Below are 23,645 nucleotides of genomic sequence, written 5' to 3' on the forward strand. Positions count from 1 at the left end.
ATTGTGGTCGCTATTTCCTAAATGCCCAACCACCTGCAGATTTGTTATTCTGTCAGGTCTATTAGATAGTATTAGGTCTAAAAGTGCTGCTCCTCTGGTTGGATTCTGCACCAATTGTGAAAGATAATTTTTCTTGGTTATTAGCAGAAACCTGTTGCCTTTATGGGTTTCACAGGTTTCTGTTTCCCAGTTAATATCCGGGTAGTTAAAGTCCCCCATAACCAGGACCTCATTATGGGTTGCAGCTTCATCTATCTGCTTTAGAAGTAGACTTTCCATGCTTTCTGTTATATTTGGGGGTTTGTAACAGACCCCAATGAGAATTTTGTTACCATTTTTCCCTCCATGAATTTCAACCCATATGGACTCGACATCCTCATTCCCTTCGCTAATATCCTCCCTTAAAGTGGACTTTAGACAAGACTTTACATAGAGACAAACCCCTCCTCCTCTCCGATTTTTACGATCCTTTCTAAACAGACTGTAACCCTGTAAGTTAACTGCCCAGTCATAGCTTTCATCTAACCATGTCTCGGTTATTCCCACTATGTCAAAGTTACCTGTAGATATTTCTGCTTCTAGTTCTTCCATCTTGTTTGTCAGGCTTCTGGCGTTTGCGAGCATGCAGTTTAGAGGATTTTGTTTTGTTCCAATCTCCTCACTGTGAATTGTTTTAGAAATGTTCTTACCTCCCTTCTGAGTATGTTTTCCTGGGTCGTCTTTGTTCGAGTCTAATGTTTTTCTTCCCGTCCCCTCTTCTTCTAGTTTAACGCCCTCCTGATGAGTGTAGCGAGTCTTCTGGCGAATGTGTGTTTCCCAGGTTTGTTGAGGTGTAGTCCGTCTCTGGCGAGGAGTCCATCATACCAGTAATTCACACCGTGGTCCAGGAATCCAAATCCTTGTTGTCTGCACCATCGTCTTAGCCAGTTGTTTGCATCAAGGATCCTGTTCCATCTCCTGGTGCCATGCCCGTCTACTGGAAGGATAGAAGAAAAAACTACCTGTGCATCCAGTTCCTTTACTTTCTTCCCCAACTCTTCAAAGTCCTTGCAGATTGTCGGTAGGTCCTTCCTTGCCGTGTCATTGGTGCCAACATGTATCAGAAGAAATGGGTGGACGTCCTTGGAGCTGAAGAGCTTTGGTATCCTATCGGTCACATCCTTGATCATCGCACCTGGAAGGCAGCATACTTCTCTTGCAGTTATGTCCGGTCTGCAGATGGCTGCTTCGGTGCCTCTCAGTAGTGAGTCTCCCACCACCACCACTCTTCGTTGCTTCTTGGCTGTACTTTTTGCTGTCACTTGTTGCTGTGTGCCCTTTTCTTTTTTGCTTGCTGGTATTGCTTCATTCTTAGGTGTGCCATCTTCATCCTCTACAAAGATTTGATATCGGTTCTTCAGTTGTGTGGTTGGTGATTTCTCCATGGTCTTCTTGCTTCTTTTGGTCACATGCTTCCACACATCTGCTTTTGGAGGTTCTCTGACACTTTTTGCACCTTCTGTGACCAGTAGAGATGCTTCTGTTCTGTCTAGAAAGTCTTCATTCTCTTTGATGAGTTTCAAAGTTGCTATTCTTTCTTCCAGACCCCGCACCTTTTCTTCTAAAAGGGCCACTAGTCTACACTTCTGACAGGTGAAATTGGATTCTTCTTCTGGTCGATCTGTGAACATGTAGCACATGCTGCAGCTCACCATGTAGGTTGTCACATCTGCCATGTTGCTCCTAGATCCTGCTGACTTGCTGTGTGTTTTCCTTCTTGTGTAATCTACTCAGCCAAGCTCTCTTGCAATAATGTCCTACAGGCAAAAATTCCTTGCTTGAATCCCTGGTTTGGTGATGCTTTCGAAGCAGCTGGTCCCGGCTGTACCCAACGATCTTCTAGCTTAGGGAGACTTCGCTTCTCCCAGAAGGCACCTGGAATATGCAAATTAGCCTCCTGAAGCTTGAATCCCTGGTTTGGTGATGCTTTCGAAGCAGCTGGTCCCGGCTGTACCCAACGATCTTCTAGCTTAGGGAGACTTCGCTTCTCCCAGAAGGCACCTGGAATATGCAAATTAGCCTCCTGAAGCTTGAATCCCTGGTTTGGTGATGCTTTCGAAGCAGCTGGTCCCGGCTGTACCCAACGATCTTCTAGCTTAGGGAGACTTCGCTTCTCCCAGAAGGCACCTGGAATATGCAAATTAGCCTCCTGAAGCTTGAATCCCTGGTTTGGTGATGCTTTCGAAGCAGCTGGTCCCGGCTGTACCCAACGATCTTCTAGCTTAGGGAGACTTCCCTTCTCCCAGAAGGCACCTGGAATATGCAAATTAGCCTCCTGAAGCTTGAATCCCTGGTTTAGTGTGAAAGAGAGACAACAGTACAGCAGTATGTTTGCATTCCATAATGGAAAGGCTTTAGTTTCCTATGTACCACATGCCAAAAAAATCGTACTTCTTCTATCAACACTTCATGATGATGCTGCCATCGATCCTGGGACTGGGGCAGAAAAAAAAAGGAGATAATTACATTTTACAATGCCACTAAAGGGGGTGTGGATACAGCAGATCAGATGTGCTCCACTTTCAACGTCAGCAGAAACATCAAACGCTGGCCAATGGTCATATTTTTTGCTATGTTGAATTTGGGTGGTATAAATTCACAAGTAATTTATCTTGAAAACAAGCTTGAACCACTCCGTAGACGATTATATCTGAAAAAATTGGCCCATGAACTAGTACTTGGAGAGCTACGCAGGAGAAGCGTGAAAACAATCGGTATCCCCTCTCGCCTTCAAGTTCAGCTCAAAAGGTTCCGCCCAGAAGATGATGGTGAAAAGTCACCATCTGCACCACCTCACAAAAGAAGGAGATGCACCACCTGCCAAACGGAAAGCGGAACCAGAAGGCTTTCAAATTATGAATGTCTCAAATGTCATAAAGCAATTTGCCTGACACATGCAAAAATGGTGTGTAATTCTTGCTATTTGCTCTGCAAGTGTAACTTTTCTGGGGAAACCTCAGCATCGACTTCTGATTGAATATGTTTTTAATAGTACTTAAGGTACCTTAAAATTAAGTTTGTGTTCAAAAATTTTCTTTGTACATTTTTTTGAGAGAGTCGAACTGGGGACTATTTGGCGGGAGTTTTGAAAAGTTTGTATTTCATAGTTATTAGTTTTATGTTAAGTAAATGTTTTTTTGCAACTGATTATGTGTAGTCTCTTTTATTACATCCCTATGAAGGTCACTGATCACTTTTAGAGCACTGAAATTGCAAACATTAGATATTATAGGTATTTTTCCAGCAGGCGCCTGACAGGCACATTTTATGTGAACTCGTTAGTCCGAATATTGTATGTGACGGAGGGTTAAATGAGAAGGTGTGCCCAACCATTTGGTCTGTACTGTATATATTGAAGTCACATAAGTAATACCCATGGAGCTTCCCAGGCTATTAATATCATCTCACAGCTGTATAATAAGCTTCTACTGGTTATTAAAATGGGGGACCCCCCCAAAAAATGATGTGGAGTCCCCATAATAATAATAATCTTTATTTTTACATAGTGCTAACATATTCCGCAGCGCTTTACAGTTTTTGCAAACATTATCATCACTGTCCCCAATGGGGCTCACAATCTAAAATCCCTATCAGTATGTCTTTGGAATGTGGGAGGAAACCGGAGTGCCCGGAGGAAACCACGCAAACACGGAGAGAACATACTCTTTGCAGTTGTTGCCCTGGGTGGGATTAGAGCTCAGGACCCCAGCGATGCAAGGCTCCAGTGCTATCCACTGTGCCACCGTGCTCCCCCATATAATTAATAACCAGCGAAGGCTATGCAGACAGCTGAGGGCTGATATTAATAGCCTAGGAAGGGGCTGTGGATACTGCCCCCCAGGCTAAAAATGGCAGCTCTCAGCCACCCCAGAAAATCTCTAAGGCTGGTTTCACATTTGCGTCTGTGCATGCAGCGTTTCATCCTCATAGATCCACATGCATCATGCGTACATATATTTAACATGGTGTATGCAAGGACATGAGTTTGCATATGTTTGCATGCTTTTGGGTATGCATGTGTCGTTTCGCGGTGTGCAGCGGGGCACGGCGAACACAACATGTTTCATTTTTGGAGGTGGCAAATATTGCACATGCGGACGATTGTGGATAATTGCATTTAAAAAACACATTACTGTCTATGGGAATGCATTGGTACACAAGGACATGCGTTCGAAACACTGTAATCATGTCCAGAAAACTAGGTTACCAAATGCAAAACACTGATGTATAAAAGGGGGTGTGGAGACAGGTAGTCCATTACTCACACACTGGATGGAAGCAGAAGACTGGACGGAAGCACAATACTCTGCACGGAAGCACCCAACTCTGCACGGAAGCACCCAACTCTGCACGGAAGCACCCAACTCTGCACGGAAGCACCCAATTCTGCACGGAAGCACACAACTCTGGACGGAAGCACAAGACTCTGGATGGAAGAACAAGACTGGTTGTCTCCTGATGCTGCCATCTCTCCTGGTGCTGGGGTATCTCCTGGTGCTGCCATCTGTCCCGATGCTGCTGTCTCTGGTGCCGGTGTCTCTCCTGGTGCTGCTGTCGTGGTGACGACAACACTGGCCATGTAAGTATAGAACCTTTGAGAATGTCTGTCTCCCTTACTTTTTTTTTTTCAGTTCCTTTAGACTGGTTGTCTGCCAATGCTGCCATCTCTCCTGGTGCTGGCGTCTCTTCTGGTTCTGCCATCTGTCCTGGTGCTGCGATCTGTCCCTGTCCTTTGCTGACTGCTATGCTGTTGGACCACTGCCTGTAATGTAAAGGCCCCGTCACACATAGCGAGATCGCTAGCGAGATCGCTCCTGAGTCACAAGTTTTGTGACGCAACAGCGATCTCAGTAGCGATCTCGCTATGTGTGACACGTACCAGCGATCAGGCCCCTGCTGTGAGATCGCTGGTCGTGTCGGAATGGCCTGGGACATTTTTTGATCGTTGAGGTCCCGCTGACATCGCTGAATCGGCGTGTGTGACGCCGATTCAGCGATGTCTTCGCTGGTAACCAGGGTAAACATCGGGTAACTAAGCGCAGGGCGGCGCTTAGTAACCCGATGTTTACCCTGGTTACCATCCTAAAAGTAAAAAAACAAACGCTACATACTTACCTATCGCTGTCTGTCCTCGGCGCTCTGCTTCTCTGGTCTGGCTGTGAGCGCCGGTCAGCCGGAAAGCAGAGCGGTGACGTCACCGCTCTGCTTTCCGGCCGCTGTGCTCACAGCCAGACCAGAGAAACAGAGCGCCGAGGACAGACAGCGATAGGTAAGTATGTAGCGTTTTTTTTTTTTTACTTTAACGATGGTAACCAGGGTAAACATCGGGTTACTAAGCGCGGCCCTGCGCTTAGTTACCCGATGTTTACCCTGGTTACCGGGGACCTCGGGATCGTTGGTCGCTGGAGAGCGGTCTGTGTGACAGCTCTCCAGCGACCAAACAGCGACGCTGCAGCGATCCGGATCGTTGTCGGTATCGCTGCAGCGTCGCTATGTGTGACGGGGCCTTAAGTATCGGTGTCCTTTTTTTTTTTTCCGGGGGGGTGGGTGGGGGGGGGGGGACATTGTGTTTGGCTCTTAACAAATTTAAATTGTGTTTCATTTATTTGTTTGTTTCTGTAGTGTTTCACTTGACTGCTGCCTGCTCTTCAACCATGTCCTCAAGTGAAGAAGTGACTGCCTCCCAGGGTGGACGACACTGATTAGACAACACTGATTAGGTAATCACATTTGATATACTGGTTGGTATGTATTAACTGGCAATACTATACCTGTATTAAATCATGTAATTTCTTTACAGGTATCTTCCACTGATGACGAGCAGGAGCAGTTGAGTGGAAATGAATCTTCCCAGGGTCATCGGGCTCATGTGTCTCAGGAGGAAAGACGTGGTGTAAGTATTCTTTTCATCAGAGTTGTAATTGATTTTTGTTTCATTTTTACTTAAAATTATTTTGTTTTATTGGATCTACAGGTTCCACAAAGGGAAGAAGCCAAACAGGACATTGAAAATGAGCAACTAATTCACCTTGTGCAAGAGCGAGTACCGTTGTGGGACACCCATGATCATCAGCACTCCAACATTGCTGTGATTTGACGACTCTGGGAAGAAGTTGCCAGATCGCTGCTGCATGATTGGGACCATGCCATGCCACATACCAGAAATGATTTTGTTAAATATTGCAATGTGGTGTGACGTGCCAGTGAAACTGTAAATGTAGGTGCATTATTTTACAATTTTTTTTTCCTTTTTTCCTCCTTCTCACAGGCCTCACATGCTGAGGAACAAGGCAGCCACCGGTCCATCAGGTTTTCCCTTCTCCCAGCCCTCTGCCGCTGCTTTTGTTGGGTCTTCTCGTCAGTGGCAGAGGGCCTGGGAGAGGTCACTCATGCCTGAGTTTATGCACTTAAGCTCGGTCTTCCAGGAAGGGATTAAAGTGCTTGGTGATAGACTGAAGAGTGGGTTCACCCATGTGAACACACTTCTACAGGATGTCAACAAACGCTTTGACCGCCTGGAAGCCGACCTTGAGAGACCTGTGCAACATTTTTTTTCTTTCATTAGATAGGGAAGTGTCGGAAAACCTTACGCCTCAATTCCAGATCAAGGCTGCTTGCACATTACAGCCATGCATTGCAGCAGCAGCAGTCCCAAAACTACAATCCACAGGCCAGAGGATATTACCAGCAGCCGAACATCTACTTTCAAACTCCCACAGCACCGAACTCTCCACCACCACAGCCTCCAGTTCACAGATCCACCACGCTGCCAACTTCATCATCCCTGCAGCCAGCAGAATCCACAACACTCCCAAGTTCAGCACCTCTGCAGCCAGCAGAATCCACCACTACTTTCCCACCCAAGTTCAGCACCCCTGCAGCCGGCAGCCTCCACCACCCTGCCCAGTCCAGCACCATGCCAGAAGACTGCAATAGAGACCACCACTCCCCTCCCACTTGGCCAAGAAAGCAAAGGTCCAAAACTAAAAACATTCCCACCAGGACAAAGACCCGGAGTCAAAAAAACCCTGTTAAAATAGGACCCACCACCTCCACCCTCACCTACCAATGTGTCTCTGTTGTCAAATGTGTCACTACCTTCCCTTGCGTCAGTCCCTTCCAGTTTGACTATCCATTCCCATGATTCCATTGTGTCTACTCCCAATGTGTCCAGTCCCATCCATGATCCAATCCAACTTGTTGCCCCTTCCCCTGTAACCCCTTCATCAACTACCACCCAATGCTCACAGCTTCACACCCCCAAGGTCCACCACATCTCACCCTCAGATAGACCCCAATCCTAAACCCAGTTATTTTTTTGTTAAATAAATGTTTGTTTTCTTTGCACAATATGTGTTTTCTTTGTCTCTAAGCACCCCCGCAAACATACACGTGTGTATTGTATGTTGAGGGAACTTATAACGGGTGTTTTACTACATGTATTTTATTATTTAATTCAGCAAACATTACAGGTACATTTAAACATTACAGGTACAGTTAAACATTACAGGTACATTTTTACATTGAAAAATAGTGAAAAACAAGCTCACCTATTAGGCATTTGTTGTGGGGAAGCCCGGATACCGTGCAGTCATCACGTGGAACGATAAGGCAAACAGGAAAAAAAATCCAGCTTCCAAAAATATCAAGATTTATTGAGGATAAAATCCAAAGTCCAATGACATGGTTCACAGGAGAATGAGTAGCAGCAGGACCAGGCCTGCTGCTACTCATTCTCCTGTGAACCATGTCATTGGACTTTGGATTTTATCCTCAATAAATCTTGATATTTTTGGAAGCTGGATTTTTTTTTTCCTGTTTGCCTTCACATTTTTACATTACAGGTACATACTTAGCGGCTTAAACCATTCTGTCTTGCCATGCCACACATCCATTATCATAAATCTTAAAATACAATAAAAGTATGCAGCAAACTTATCCCTCATCTGGGCAACTATCACTGAAGTTCTCAGAGGATGATCTTGGTAATCATACAATGTAACAGGTTCCTCTGGTTCTAAGTTGGGTCGATCTTTTGCCAGGATGTAATTGTGCATAACACACGCTTTCACAACCTCATCAATTGTCAGATTTATGGCTGTTCCCAAAATGTGCCATTTAGATATCAGCAAGCCAAAGGCACACTCCACAGTTCTCCGTGCCCTTGTTAGTCGGTAATTGAAAATCCATTTGGTGTGATTAAAGTCCCTAATTGAGTAAGGTTTTAAGAGGTTGGCACACATTTTAAAGGCCTCATCCCCAACCACAACAAAGGGCATTGGCATTTGGTTGGGAAGAGCTTGTGGCTATGGAAAATTAAAATTATGATTCAAACGTTGGCCCATGTCAGAGTTTTTGAAAGTCTGAAAGTCATTTCTCTGTCCAAACGAGCCAATGTCCACAGCGACAAATCGACATTCGGCATCTGTTATCGCCATGAGAACAATAGAAAAGTATTGTTTATAGTTGAAATACTCCAGTTTCACTTCCAGCCGGTTTCATAAACTGAATGTGTTTGCCATCCACAACCCCCACACAGTTAGGAAAATTACAAATCTCCTTGAATTTTTCAGCATTTTCAAGCCAGAGTTCAGTTGTGGGTTGGGGGAGGAATTATTGATGTAGAATGTCACATAAAGCCCTGCAATGGTCTCCAACAAACCCAGAAAAACTGGACACTCCAATCCGGAACTGGAAATGGAGAGATGATAAGGTCTCTCAGGTACCCAGGAGTCTGCCAAAGAGAAAATGGAAATAAAAAAAAAATAATACACGGGTTTTCTAACAATAATACTATGAACATGTGTTTGTTTTTCACAATTACGTACCTCAGGGTCACTAACAGACGTTCCTTAGCAGGAATTGCTCTACAGAGTTGTGTGTCATGCCTGGTAATGGATCCTCGGACATGTTGTAGCAAGTCATCGAAACTCCGTTCGGACATCCTCGTGTAGTAAAAAAACGTATGAGGGTTTGCAAGCAGCTCGGTGTATAAAGAGTGGTAGGCTCCACGGCTCTCTCTGAGTTAAAGTATGGGGTGTTGCGAGTAGCAACAACGATGTCTTCTCAGTTTTTGTCTTCTTCTTTCTTCTTGACAAGCAAAAGCAAAGGCAACAGCCAATTTCAAATGTAAATCCAGACTAGCAAAGAAGCTCTCCATGTCATAATCCATCTTGCTGTAGGATACAACAGCAAAAGATGAGGATTTCCTCAGTGCAGTGTGTCTATATATATATTATATATATGTATATATATATATATATATATATATATATAGAAATCCCATGAGACACGCAGATTGGGTGTCTGATGTTAAGGAAAAGCTACTGGAAAACATTGGAAATATCGGACGTATGCGCATAAACAACGCAAACGCATGCAAAAATGCATGCAAACACAGCGTTTTTTTGCCGTCAATAAGACACCCCCATTACTAACCCCATAGTCACATTGTAAGAAAACACAGGCACCCAAAAAAAGTCTGGGTGTCTTTCCAGACCGCAAAATGTCAATGTCTCTTGTGGAGACGCTAGTCTCTGCAACAGAAATTAACTAATTTTTCGGACTATAAGACACACTTTTTCCCAAAATTGTTTTTGGGGAAAATGGGAGTGCCGGACTATAAGACACACTTGTTTCCCCAGAAATTTTTTGGGAAAACTGGAGTGCGTCTTATAGTCGGAATGTACTTACAGTTAGCATGGTGGCAGCAGGAGTTGGGCCATTCTTCCGGTGGTCTGACGCTGCAGAGCGATGATCTCGCTCCCATGCCAGCCTGGTGTGGTTGATGCGGCAGGTTTGGCAGTGCTCGGTGGTGCAGGGGGCTCCGGCGACATTTTCTGAAAGCCCGGAGCCCCCAAACTTCTATTGCCTCAATGCTGTGGCCTTCAGGAAAATGGCCGCCCAGATTGAGATCTTGGCTCCGAGATCTCATCTCCCGAGATTCTCATTGCTAAGATCTCAGTCTGCATCTGGGGAATCAATCCAGCCTTTGGGAAAATGGCTGTCAGAAGCGCAGATTGAAATCTAGTCTGATGAGGTCTCGTTGCCAAGGTCTCAATCTGTGCATGCACCGCCTCCGGCAGCCATTTTCCCGGAGGCCATGGCATCGAAGCAACAGAAGTGAGGGGGCTTCGGGCTTTCATAAAATGTCACCGTAGCCCCCACACCACCGAACCTGCAGCACTAGCTGCACAAGGCTGGGATGGGAGCGATATCATCGCCCTGCAGCACCATACTGAGATAGGACTTCCCAGAGACCACCGCATTGCAGCAATGGATGTGCGGGGGCTCTGGGCTTTCACAAAATGTCCCCCTAGCCCCCCACACCGCCGAGCACCACTAAACCTGCATACCAGTCTGTGACTCCGCTGCCGATCCCCCCGGGGTAAGCTGAATTCAGGACTGTAAGACATCCCCCCTTTGACACATTAATTTTTTCCATCATTTTCCTTCTAAAAATTTGTGGTGCTCCTTATGGTCTGAAAAATATGGTACATCAATAGAATGTATTGGATAGAGTAAATACGCATGGTTCAGTGAACACATGCAGATTCATGTGCATTCAATAGCCGGCAGCGCTTTGGAAGCAGCGAATATGAACTGCGTCCAAAACGCTGCTACTTCCGGATCGTGTGCACCCGGCCAAATCGTTTCCATGTAAGCATTTCAATGCATTTCAATGCATTATGTAAAATGAAGCTGAAAGAAATTTAGTCAATAATCCCTTCCACCTGAAAAAAGTAGTATACCTAAACTGTACTCACTTATTATGAAACTCGTAAATTTCTTGCATGTTTCCAAAGATAATTTGTTCTTTATTCACAATGCCATGTGGAATTTCTTCAACTCCGCTGGTCATTTCCCACAGATACGTCTGCAAAATAACAAATTAAGAAAACATTTATTAAGGTTTAGAGACTGGCTGCTTAAAAAAGTATTAAACATATTTCAAATAAAGCCATTTCATTGCATGCTGAAAAGATAAACAATTCTAAAACACAAAATCTACAGTTCTTAGACCTCTGCTTTTAGCATATGGTAACAATCATTGTCTAATACATAAAGGGATAAAAAAAATGACCTGATCATGTTTTTTTTCCATACACATATACATGGTTTATTGGGCTTAGTTTAGGTTAGTGCAAAATTCTCTTATAATAGTATGGTTGCATACACATTTAGTTTCAATAAGTTTTTATTTCCAGAAAACCAAGAAATTCTTACAACAGGATCTCAAAACACAGTTCCACGCAGGGGACGTTGCAATAGAGTAATCATATTCCATCTTAACTTTAACAGATTTAAACACTAAAACAGAGAGACAAAGACAACAGGGTAAAGAGACGAGAGGAAGGGGGGGGGAGGGTAAGAGATCTTAAACTGTATTAAAACATAGTCATTGAATGGGGGTACAGGACAAGTCCGGGGGAGTCCGCCACATTTCGTATTGTCCTCAGAGTGAAAGCGTGAGGACCTGGCCAAGGTTAATATTGGCGTCCCTTTCGATCCATGGTTTCCAGACTTGATAGAAGATTTCCCATGAGTCGTGTCTAGTGGCTTGAATTCATTCATAGAGCATAATAGTGTTCATCTTGTCAGTTACTATTGGAAGAGAGAGGGAAGTTGTTTTCCATCTCGTCGCAATATGCAACTTGGTGGCCAGGAACAGCTGGCTGGATAGGTTGTGAAGTTTGTTGGAGAAGCCAGGGTATTTAGCTCCCAGGAGAAACACAGTTGGGTCTAGGCAGATCGTTCTACCGAACAAATCCTCCACTATAGAATTAATATTTAGCCATAATGTAGAGGCAATTGGGCTATCCCACCATGTATGCTTCATGTCTCCCAGAGCACCACACCCCCTAAAACATCGATCTGATATATTTGGGTAAATAGCATGTAACTTGGTCGGGACCTGATATGTCCTATGTAGCAGCCTAATGGATGTCTCAACAGAGGAGGTCTGGAGGCTGCCACTGGAAAAGGAACAGCAACATTTTTTGCCACTCCTCCAGGGTCATTGTCATATTGAAATCCCTATCCCACTGTGTCATATAACTGAGCTTTTCATCTCCTGGAAAAGTATTTAAGGATAAATATATTAGAGAGATAGTTCCCCTACCCAATGGGTCGTTCAGACATTTTTGTTCCAGACCAGTGGGGCGATGGGTGACTATGTCGCAAGATTTGCTCAGCGAAATGGAAGATTTGGTTTATACATAATATCTCTGAAGCTGGAGGGGTAAACTTTTGCATAAATTCTTGTTTAGTAAGTAGGATATTAAATGGCGTGGTAAGATGTTTGAGGTTGGCCAAACCCCTAGACTTCCACCAATGGAAAGTGTGAGGGTCTAACCCCGGTGGGAAAGAGGGGTTGTAAAAAAGGTGGGTCAATAAGGAGGTTTTAGATTGTAAACAGTATTTAAATCTTCCTTTCCTCCATAGCATCAGGGAATGGGCTGAGAATGGAACTATTGTATGAAGTCCCTTCTGGGGCTTCTGTAATGACCACATGAGACCCGATAATGTAAATGGAGTCAGGAAAGAAGATTCAAGTCCAACCCATCTAGGTTCAACAGTTTTGTCGGCATTAACATTCATTAGCTGAGCCAGTTGGGCTGCCTTATAGTAAAGTGTAAAGTTGGGTAACGACATACCTCCTAATTTCCTATTGATGAACATGGTTTTTAGCCGAATCCTGGGTCTTTTCCCCTGCCATAAAAATTTGGAGATCATGCTGTGGATATCATGCAGTGTTCTGGAGGGTAGGGGGATGGGTAATGAGTGGAAGATATATAGGAAGCGAGGCAGAGAGACCATTTTATTGGCATGCAGCCTACCAAGCCAGGATAGAGCCATGGTGGACTATCTAGTTAGATCAGATCTAAGGTTTCGTATTAAAGGATCATAGTTCCATTTAAATAGGGTCGACCTATGGGATGTTAAATTGACGCCAAGGTAGGTTAAGAGCTGCTCGTTTCTGGTAAACTTGAATTGGGTTATTATGTTGTTTTGTGTTTCTTTAGGAGTATTTATGAACAGGGCTTCGGATTTGTCTACGTTGATCTTGAGGCCCGATATCAGTTCGAACTCATGTAGGACAGCAAAAAGATTTGGTAGCGTGGTAACAGGATTGACTAGAGTCAATAGAAGATCATCTGCGAACAGGCTAGCTTTATATTGTTCTCCTCCGATTTTGGGTCTGCTAATGTTGGGGTTAGTTCTATTAGCCTCAGCTAGGGGCTCCATGGCCAATGCGAACAGGGCCGGTGATAACGGACACCCCATACCACGTCGTATGTGAACAGGTGTCGGCTGATTTGTTGGTAGTTTCAGGTAGGCCGTGGGGCGGTCATATAGTAGTTTAAGGCACGTGGCAATACTACTTGGGAATCCAAACTCTGAAATAACGTCAAACAGGTAGGTCCAAGAGACCGAGTCAAAGGCCTTCTCTATGTCAAGTGCTAGAAGGAGTAGGGGTTGTTTGGAATGGTTCGCTAGATGTATTAGATTAAGATTCCGCCTAATGTTGTAAGGACCCTGCCTTTTGGGAATAAATCCCACCTGATCTCGTTGGATCAAGTCAGGAAGAATTTTATTCAATCTAGCCGTGATATTAGAAGTGAAAATTTTTAAATCTACATTTAACAATGAAATGGGTCTGACGTTCTTAGGATAAAGATAATCTTTCTTCGGTTTAGAAATAACAGTAACATGGGCAGTATAGAATTCAGATGACATTTGGGCTCCATTTAGCAGTGCGTTACAGAAATTTTGTATGTGAGGTGTAAGTATGTTGTCAAATTTTTTGTAGTATAGCACCGTGAGCCCATCAGGCCCAGGGGCTTTATTTCTTTTTAAATTTTTAAGTATTGTTTTTATTTCATCCGAAATAATAGGTAGTTGGAGTTGTTCCATGTCCGAGTCAGGAACCTTAGGGAGTGACAGGTCTTTGAGGTAGGTTTGAAGGCATAGTGGAGATGGAGGTTGCGGAAGAGAGTAGAGATTTTGATAGTATTGTTGAAACGTTTTATAGATAACATCTGGGTGGGCAGTAATGCGACCCATTGGGTCTTTAATGGAGGAAACGTTGTTCAAGAGTTCTATGTTTCTGAGTTTGTGGGCTAACATAGTACTTGGTTTGTTAGCGTATTTATGGAAGGTAGATTTAAACCATGTCAGAGCCCTTTCCGATCTATTTGTTAAGATAGTATCAAGCTGTAATTTAATGTCGCGGATTTGCTTAATTAAATAAAGTGATGGGAGGATCTGGTTTGCCTGTTCTAGTTTTGAAAGCTTATTTTCTTGACGCAATTGTAGTTCGGACCTTTGCTTTTTCTTGTTAGAGGCTATTTGGATCAATGAACCCGTTATGAATTTTTTGTGCGCCATCCACAACGTTCCAGGAGACACATCATTAGTATTGTTAGTTTGGAAATATAAGTTGAGTTCGTCCTTTAGGGTGGATAGGACGGATGGGTCAGTTAAAAGGGATTCGTTCAGTCTCCATTTATACAGTTTAGAAGTGGTGGTATTAAAGTTAAACACGGATAGGATGGCGTCGTGGTCCGACTAAGCTGAAACTATATGTCGAGAGTATAGAATTGAAGGGAGTGTTTTGGAGGAGGTGAGGTGCAGGTCTATTCTAGAGTAAGACTTTTGTGCAGGAGAGAAATATGTATGTCCCCTCTGAGAACCATTTAGCTCCCTCCAGACATCCGCCAGACAATTTACTTTCAACATTTGGAGAATTTTTTTTCCTGTCAGTTTTCGATATGTCCGAACGTTTCTGCGAACTGCTGTCAAGCATTGGGTCCAAGGTAAAATTAAAGAGGAGGGGGGTGGGAAGGAGAGGCGGAGGATAGAGGAGGGAAGGAAGGGGAGGTGGGATGGGAAGAAGAGAAGAGTAGGGAAGGGGATGCATGATAAGAGAGAGATAAACAAGTCAACTGTAAGTAGACCGCACATTAACTGTTAACATACTTAATTGCAATCAGTAATCGGCAGGCAACCCAGCCCCGGAACAGAATAGAGCCATTCGCTGGGCCCACAAAAATGACTGAGAAAGCACGAAGCGTCCCATTAAATTATGTTATTGACTCAGGGAGTCAGGTGATCCGATTGTTTTGGCTTCTTGTTCTGGGGGAGTTCATCCATTCCCTTGCTGGCCTGGGTTTTCTTTGTGGGAGGGAAGGTATTTCCGCAGAAACCGAAATCCTGGCTTTATTCAGGGCCTGAGTCCCTTCCTCTAATGACCGGCAGGTATACATCTGAGATTTATGTGTAAAAATAAAGGCAAAAGGGAAGCCCCACTTGTATTTAACCTGGGCCGCCTGTAATGAGGTTGTGATCGACCTGAGGGCTCTTCTCCTGGCTAATGTAGAGGGCGCAATGTCAGCATAAATGTGTACCGAATCGGGCAGGCCAGGCAAGACAGAGTGATCTCTAGCTGCCAGCAGTATCTGATCATGAGTCTCCTCATAATGTGGCTTTAGTATCACATCTCTGGGCATATCATTAGGTCGTGGCTTACCCAGTGCTCTGTGTATCCTGGTGATATGGAGAAGGTTGGGGTCTAGATCTGGTAATAGGGCCACAAAGAGGGCCATCACTGTATCTTTAAGGGCAACCACGTGTTCAGGGATCCCTCGGATCCGTATGTTGCTCCTTCTAGATCTATTCTCGTAGTCCTCGCATCTTAGTTCCAGCTCGGCAATGCGATCAGTATGGAGCCTAAGGGTCTCCTGGTCTTCCTCAAGTGCATCTGAGACGACATCCATTTTCTCCTCTAGGCTGTTAGTACGCTGTGCAATATCCTGCAGTTGGGACTATATGCTTTGCATAGCTGAGGTGAGTTCCTCACGAAAAGTTTCCTGCAGGGACCTTGTAAGGGCTGCAGTCGATATCACCGCTGCAGCCTGCGGGGAAATGTCGTCCCACTCTGTGTCCCAGTCGCCATGCGATGCCGAGGCTGCTGTTCGTGCCAATGTGGTGGCCATTTTGGAAGAGGAGCCGCTTATGAGGAGGTCCGTAAGGCCGGGGTCACACTAGCGTATTGCATCCGATGCGATAGCATCGGATGCAATATGCTAATGACACTCGGCTCCTGCTTGTAGCAGAGCAGGAGCCGAGTGTCATGCGTCTGTGCTCCGATTCTCTCGCACAGGGAGGATCGGAGCACAGCTGCGGAGGAGGAAGAGAAATGAATTTCTCCATCTCCTCTATTTGCTGGGGTCCGCTTATAGCGCACATCACTCGGAGTGGAGTGGTGTGCGCTGTCTCACTCGCACCCATAGGCTTATATGGGTGCGAGTGAGCCGAGAGTTTTCCTCGGTCCGAGACAATCGCAGCATGCTGCAATTGTCTCGGACCGAGGAAACCGGCCGACAAAAAGTCGGCTGGTGGGAGCGGCCCCATATGGTAACATTGGTCCGAGTGCAATGCGATTTTTATCGCATTGTACTCGGCCGTATTACGGTCTAGTGTGACCCCGGCCTAATAGTGCGGCCCGCTGATTGTATTGCGCTTCCCTTCTTTGGCATCCCGAGTCGTCCTGGTCACTGAGGCACACAGATCCCGAAAATGGTGAGTTTACCGCGCTCTGGTCGCTGAGAAGGGTTAAGTGGGCTCTGACGGGCAGCAGAGCTCAGCACAGCATGTCCGTCTCCGCCGGAGACAGTGCATGCACCCTTGCATACACATTTAGGCTATGTTCACACATTGCATTTTTTTTTAACAAATTTTCAGCTGTGTTTCACACGTTGAGTTTTTTTCAGCGTTTTTTTTTTTCAGCAAGTTTTCTGCTGTGTGTCACAGTACCAGCAAAGTCAATGAGTCAAAGTCAATGAGATTTTCGAAATCTCATGCACACACCTTGGTTTTTTTACTGATTGTTTTGTCATAAGAGCTTGGTTTTTATAAAATGAATCATGTCACTTCTTTCAGAGTTTTTCACCCATTGAAAGCAATGGGTGGTGCAAAAACTAAGCAAAAAATGCAGGTATCAGTTTTCCTGAATTCTAGGTGCCAAAGCCTGATAAAGTTGTATCATTTTTTTTTTTTTTTCATGCCCTAAACTTTATAAGCATGCATAAGTGACAAAACAACATGCTTTTTGTGAGCAGCTTAAATGGGGCATAAAAAAACCTTTGTGAAAAATGCAAAGTGTGAACATAGGTTTAAGGCTGCAGTTGCATGTGGTGGCCATAAAAGCAGCCTCACTGAGCTACTCTATACTTCTGATTCATCAGCATGTACCTCGTTTATGGATACAATGGAGATGAATTCTCAGCGGAGATACGCATGCATTCTCCTGCCAGGCTGTATTTGTCAGTTATTACACTCACAACTAATATCTAGAAAAGATAGGATAATTTTGAAAGGTCGAGAGTCCTTTGTACTGTAATAACTGATTAATGTGTCAGCAATCACTTTAAAGGCAGCATGATAATATGGACTCTGTAATCACAGAATGACTGTTCAAACCAAGCACAGGTTCTCGGTACATCATGGCACGGCCAATCATTTAGATACACCCCACCTGCTTGGATTTCAACAATCTCCACCTTCTTTGGTTCTATCAAGCCAGAGTTGTCAATCAAAAAAGGGTAGGGGAGGGTGGAAACAGAACCTCCGTCACTTCATCAGGTCCCAGTTAGTAGTCTAATCCAATTGGAGTAAATTGCATACAATTTTACTTTTAATAGAGACCACTAAAATAAATGATCTGTGATTTATTATTAATATTAAAATAAACTCAGTGGTCACTGACCACATTTGTAGTTGTGGTATTGGATGTAAGGTATTACGTCTATGTATAGACAAGCTGACCGTAATTACTGCCATTGGTCTTATTGACAAGCAGTTTGTCTCCATAAAGACGGTCAGCTATTATTAGAAGGATTAGACCAGGGGTGGGGAACCTCAGGCCCCAGGGCCATTTAAATTCAAAGACCTTTTATCAGGCTCTTGAGCAGATTCTCAGGGACCGCATTCTTGGGCAAGGAGCTGTATTTTGATTGCCACAAGCTCATTAATTTCTTCTTGCTCTGTTAGCACATACATGCAGTGTTCCCAAATGAACACTGAAGGGCATTCAATGAAAGATTATGTCCTGAAACCAGTGCCAGAGTCAGGATGTACTTTGTGGGCAGCGTTTGTACGACCCTCAAAGGATGATATAAATATCCAAATGGCCCTTGGCAGAAAAGATTCCCCACCCCTGGATTAGACAATTGTGCCACTCTACTGCCTATTAATGTATAGTAGCAAACTCTCCCAGCAGCAGTGTAACGTGCTGCGCTGCTGATATATATTCTATAGATAGAGCAGTTCTAGGATGCTAACAAGGTCGGGCAAGTGGATTAGTCGGTGAAAGTTTACAAAATATTTTTGGAGATCCCTTGTCCAAAAACCAACAGTGAATTAGTTATTAGTCTGCTTAATGGTAGCTTAATGATGCGTTAGGATCGCATCTTTAAGTACACTTGTTGGACTACTAAAATTGTAAAAGAAAATAAACAAAAAATTAACACAAAATAATTGTTAAAATTAATGTAATTGTTTTAATTAAATGTCTCTGTCAAAAAATGTCTCCATACCCTGGACACGTCCACTTATCACACATACAAAAAACTACGTCCCATCAATAACCACTAGATTCTGAACAATATACAGTCATCTTTAGCTCCCATCTCCTCCATTCCTGTCCAGACTCAGCACTATCACATTATAACAATAAACTGCAGAATGCTTTTGATGTAGCAGCATCGGCTACACACAGAAAGACCGGATACTGACCACAGCAAGCCTGGCACACGATGCAAACATGTTTTCTACAGCATTGCTCAATGTGTGCTGAGCATTAGTGGAGGAAATTACTTTTAACAGAAGATTTCATACACTATAAGTTTATGCTTAAAACTTATAACTCTGTTCTCCATCTGGCCAAACAAGTTTACTTCACCACCCTCTTCACATCACTAGCCAACAATTCAAAATGACTCTTCGAAACCTTCCACTTCCTCCTGAACCCTAAAGTACAGGCCCCAGTCAACTACTTCAGCGTTATCGATCTGGCAACTTATTTCCTAAAATAAAAATCAACATCATCCATCAGAACATTTTTGCACAATCCTCTCACACCCTGGATCCCTTAAGTTCACTTTCCATCTTTGAACCTGTCGCAGAAGAAGTGATCGGGCTCCTTGCTTCTTCTCTCCCTACAACCTGCACCATTGACCATATTCTCTCACATCTCCTTCAGTCTCTCTCCCAAAGCTGTCACTACTCACCTAACTAAATAATTTAATCAATATCTTTCTTCAGGTATCTTTCCCTCTTCATTCAGACATACCATCATAACCCCTTTACTTAGAAAACCATTCTGCTAACAACAGACCTTTCTCTAATCTTCCTTTTATTTCTAAACTACTGCAAATTGTCTCTTCAGAGAGGAAGAGGACTAGAACTCTAGTGCCACCTATCGGAAGTAGAAATCCTAACAGTCAATGTTGACCCTTTAACGAGCCTTGTCACATGACTTAGGGTAAAACCCAAACCAGAATCTCAATTTGCAGACACTGTGTTTCGGGGTACTGCCCTTCGTCAGTGCAAAGTGGAGATCTGGTTTGGGTGATTGAGAAACAATACTTCTTGGATCCCGGTCAAACGCCACTCAATCAGCCAAACCAGATCTCCACTTTGCATTGACGAGGGGCAGTACCCCGAAACACAGCCTGCAAATTGAGATTCTGGTTTGGCTTTTATCCTAAGTCAAGTGACAAGGCTCGTTAAAGGGTTGACATTGACTGTTAGGATTGCTACTTTCAATAGGTGGCACTAGAGTTCTAGTCCTCTTCCTCTCTGAAGAGACAATTTGCATAGGGCAGCACGGTGGCTCAGTGGATAGCACTGCAGCCTTGCAGTGCTGGAGTCATGGGTTCTAATCCCACCTTGGACAACATATGCAAGGAGTTTGTATGTTTGTTTGCGTGGGTTTCCTCCGGGCACTCCGGTTTCCTCCCACATTCCAAAGACATACTGATAGGGAATTTAGATTGTGAGCCCCATCGGGGACAATGATGATAATGTGTGCAAAAACTGTAAAGCGCTGCGGAATATGTTAGCGCTATATAAAAATAAAGATTATATTATTATATATAGGAGCATTGCAGCTTTAAGTCTCCTCACCTCGACATGCTTAAGATGTTACTCTCCGCAAGGAGAAACGATACTTCTTGGATCCCGGTCAGATGCCTCTCAATCAGTCAAACCAGATCTCCACTTTGCACCGACGAGGGGCAGTACCCCGAAACACAGTTCATTGTGGTCCCATAAGATGCTCCATATAACAATGTGCCTCATATAATGCTCCATACAGTTCATTACGGCCCCATAAGACTCTCCATATAACAATGTGACACATATAATGCTGCTGCAATAAAAACAAAAAAAATGACATGCACACCTCACGTCGCTGCCCGCTGCTCCTCAGCATCCCGTCTCTCAGCAGTGACTGTTCAGGCGCACACACTAATACGTCATCAAGCCCTCTGACCTGAACAATCACTGCAGAGGATGCGGAAGACGGAGCGGCAGTGGAACGGGGAAAGGTGAATATGAAATACTCACCTGCTCCCGGCGCGCTCCCTGGCAGCTTCTCCAAGACAGATGGTCTTGGGAGCCGGCAGCTTCTTCCTCTGTTCAGCGGTCATTGGTACCGCTCATTACAGTAATGAATATGCGGCTCCACCCCTATGGGAGTGGAGTCCATATTCAATACTTTAATGAGCGGTACCACGTGACCGTTGAACAGAGGAAGAGCTGCGGGCGACGGAGACCATGGGATGTGCAGGGACCGTGCCAGGAGCAGGTGAGTATGTGACAGTCGTCGCTCCCCCTCAACCGCTGACCCCCCCACCCCCTGCCGACCATTACTCGAGTATAAGCCGAGAGGGGCACTTTCAGCCCCAAAAAATGGGCTGAAAATCTCGGCTTATACTTGAGTGTATATATATATATATATATATATATATATATATATATATATATATATATATATATATATACATACACTATATAATTGTCTAAGGGTCACTTCAGTCTTTCTGTCTGTCCTTCTTTCTGTCACGTATATTCATTGGTCGTGGCCTCGGTCTGTCAAGGAAATCCAAGTCGCTGATTGGTCGCGTCAAAATAGCCACAACCAATTAGCGACGGGCACAGTCCGGAAAAAAATGGCCGCTCCTTCCTCCCCGCAGTCACTGCCCGGCGCCCGCATACTCCCGACAAGCCACCGCTAACACAGAGTTAATGCCGGCGGTAACGGACCGCGTTATGCCGCGGGTAACGCACTCCGTTACTGCCACTACTTTTTACTATTGATGCTGCCTATGCGGCATCAATAGTAAAAAAAGTGTAATGTTAACAATAATAAAAAAACAAAAAACCTGCTATACTCACCCTCCGTAGTCCGCCGAGCCGCTCGCGCCTGCCGTCATCTTCCGTTATCAGCGATGCACTGCGAAATTACCCAGAAGACTTAGCGGTCTCCCGAGACCGCTAAGTCTTCTGGGTAATTTTGCAATGCATCCTGGGAACGAAAGATGGCGGCAGCCGCGCGCCCATCGCCACAGCGCCGTTGGATCCCAGGGGTGAGTATGTAACTATTTTTTATTTTAATTCTTTTTTTTTTTTTTAACAGGGATGTGCCCACACTGCTAAATACTGTGTGGGCTACATGGCTGCTATATACTACGTGGGCAGTACTATATACTACATGGCTGCTATATACTACGCGGGCAGTACTATATACTACATGGCTGCTATATACTACGTGGGCAGTACTATATACTACATGGCGGGATGCCTCACAATTAGGGTGAGTTCCGGTACCTGTACACTTATATAGACGTTGCGGCATCTATCAGGCACACCCCCTGAGGAAGGAGCCGCGTGTGGGCTCCGAAACGCGCAATGGGGTCGGCTCAGGTCCCTCACCGGCCAGCAAGCATCAGGTATACACCTTTCTATATTCTATGCTGATATGTGGCCGGCATGCAGTGAAATTTCTTTGCCATATGTGCACTTGCACCTTATTGTTAATATACTGTCCCTGGCCTTAGTGTTATCTATCAGTGCCCTACTGTGTGGACTTGTTTACATCACTCATTGGAGTATATATTATGTGACATAATTATGTGGTATAAGCAAGCATCAGGTATACACTTTTCTATATTCTATACTGATATGTGGCCGGCATGCAGTGAAATCTCTTTGCCATATGTGCACTTGCACCTAAATTGTTAATATACTGTCCCTGGCCTCAGTATTATCTATCAGTGCTCTATTGTGTGTACTTGTTTACATCACTCATTGGAGTATATATTATGTGACATGTTGTGCTGACATGGTGGGGAGTACTCTGTAGCCCTGTATTTTACTGCCGTACAGTTTTTCTCACTAGCCCCCATTTGTCCCAATGTATCTTATCCGTTGTTCAATTTTATAATTTTGTATATTTAATAAAGGTATATTTTATGGGATTTACGGACTGTGGTTCTTTGTGGAGTATTAGGATTTCTGTTTACAGTTGTCCCTTTAGTTTAGTCCAAATATACACACATGATATATTTCTTACAATATTGGTACTTGTTTACTTATAATCTGTGTGTATTATGTGTGTCACAACTTTACTATACTATGGCTGCTATATACTACATGGACAGTACTGTATACTACATGGCTGCTATATACTACGTGGGCAGTACTAGATACTACATGGCTGCTATATACTACGTGGACAGTACTGTGTATATATCTATATACATAATTGTCTAAGGGGTACTTCTGTCTGTCTGTCTGGCCTTCTGTCACGGTTATTCATTCGATGATTGGTCTCGGCAGCTGTCTGTCATGGCTGCCGCGACCAATCAGCGACGGCCACAGTCCCATTTGCGGTGAGGCGCCCTCTGCTGGCTGTTCCTAGATCGTGGGAACTTTCCTAGAAAGCTCCCTTGCTCGAGATCCTAAGAGGGCGCCCTCTGCTGGTTGTCCTCATATCAACTCGAGCAAGGGAGCTTTCTAGGAAAGTTCCCACGATCTAGGAACAGCCAGCAGAGGGCGCCTCACCGCAAATGAAGCTAAATATAGGTCATTGACCTATATTTAGCTTCATTCGCCGGGGTATTGCAGACATGAGCAGCCTGCATTAGCGGAGCTCGTGTCTGCAAAATATTTTAACCCCTTCAGATGGATCTACATCGTTGGACCTTACAGATCCTCGGAAGGTATGTATATTGTTGGTTTATTATTTTTTTTTTTTTTTTTACAGATCGAGGGTCTTCAGTGAGTGGATTGAGAGTAGAATATATTAATACAACAGCCTTTGTGATTTTTTCAATAAATTATTTTTTAACCCCTTCGCGCCATGCGCCGTACTAGTACTGCGCTGCCACCACTGCATTTGTGCCAGCAGCAGTACTACTAAGGCGCACCGATCACCGCGGTCTCGCGCTGAGCGCCGCTTTGATCGGGTGCGGGTGTCAGCTGTATATGACAGCTGACACCACGCTGCAATGCCCACGATCGGCGCTATCGCCGATCGC

The 23,645-nt window shown here is 44.4% G+C and overlaps 1 protein-coding gene across 1 annotated transcript in view; it reads right to left on the minus strand.

Annotated features, from left to right (window-relative positions):
• Positions 1-23,645, minus strand: part of TRIO (trio Rho guanine nucleotide exchange factor) — a 2,940,676-nt gene that overhangs the window by 1,271,957 nt on the left and 1,645,074 nt on the right. The window contains 1 exon segment of the mRNA XM_069730426.1: positions 10,806-10,915. Within this exon segment, the coding sequence (XP_069586527.1) occupies positions 10,806-10,915 (110 nt within the window).

Source organism: Ranitomeya imitator, chromosome 6 (genome assembly GCF_032444005.1).
Source record: "Ranitomeya imitator isolate aRanImi1 chromosome 6, aRanImi1.pri, whole genome shotgun sequence".
Taxonomy (NCBI): domain Eukaryota; kingdom Metazoa; phylum Chordata; class Amphibia; order Anura; family Dendrobatidae; genus Ranitomeya; species Ranitomeya imitator.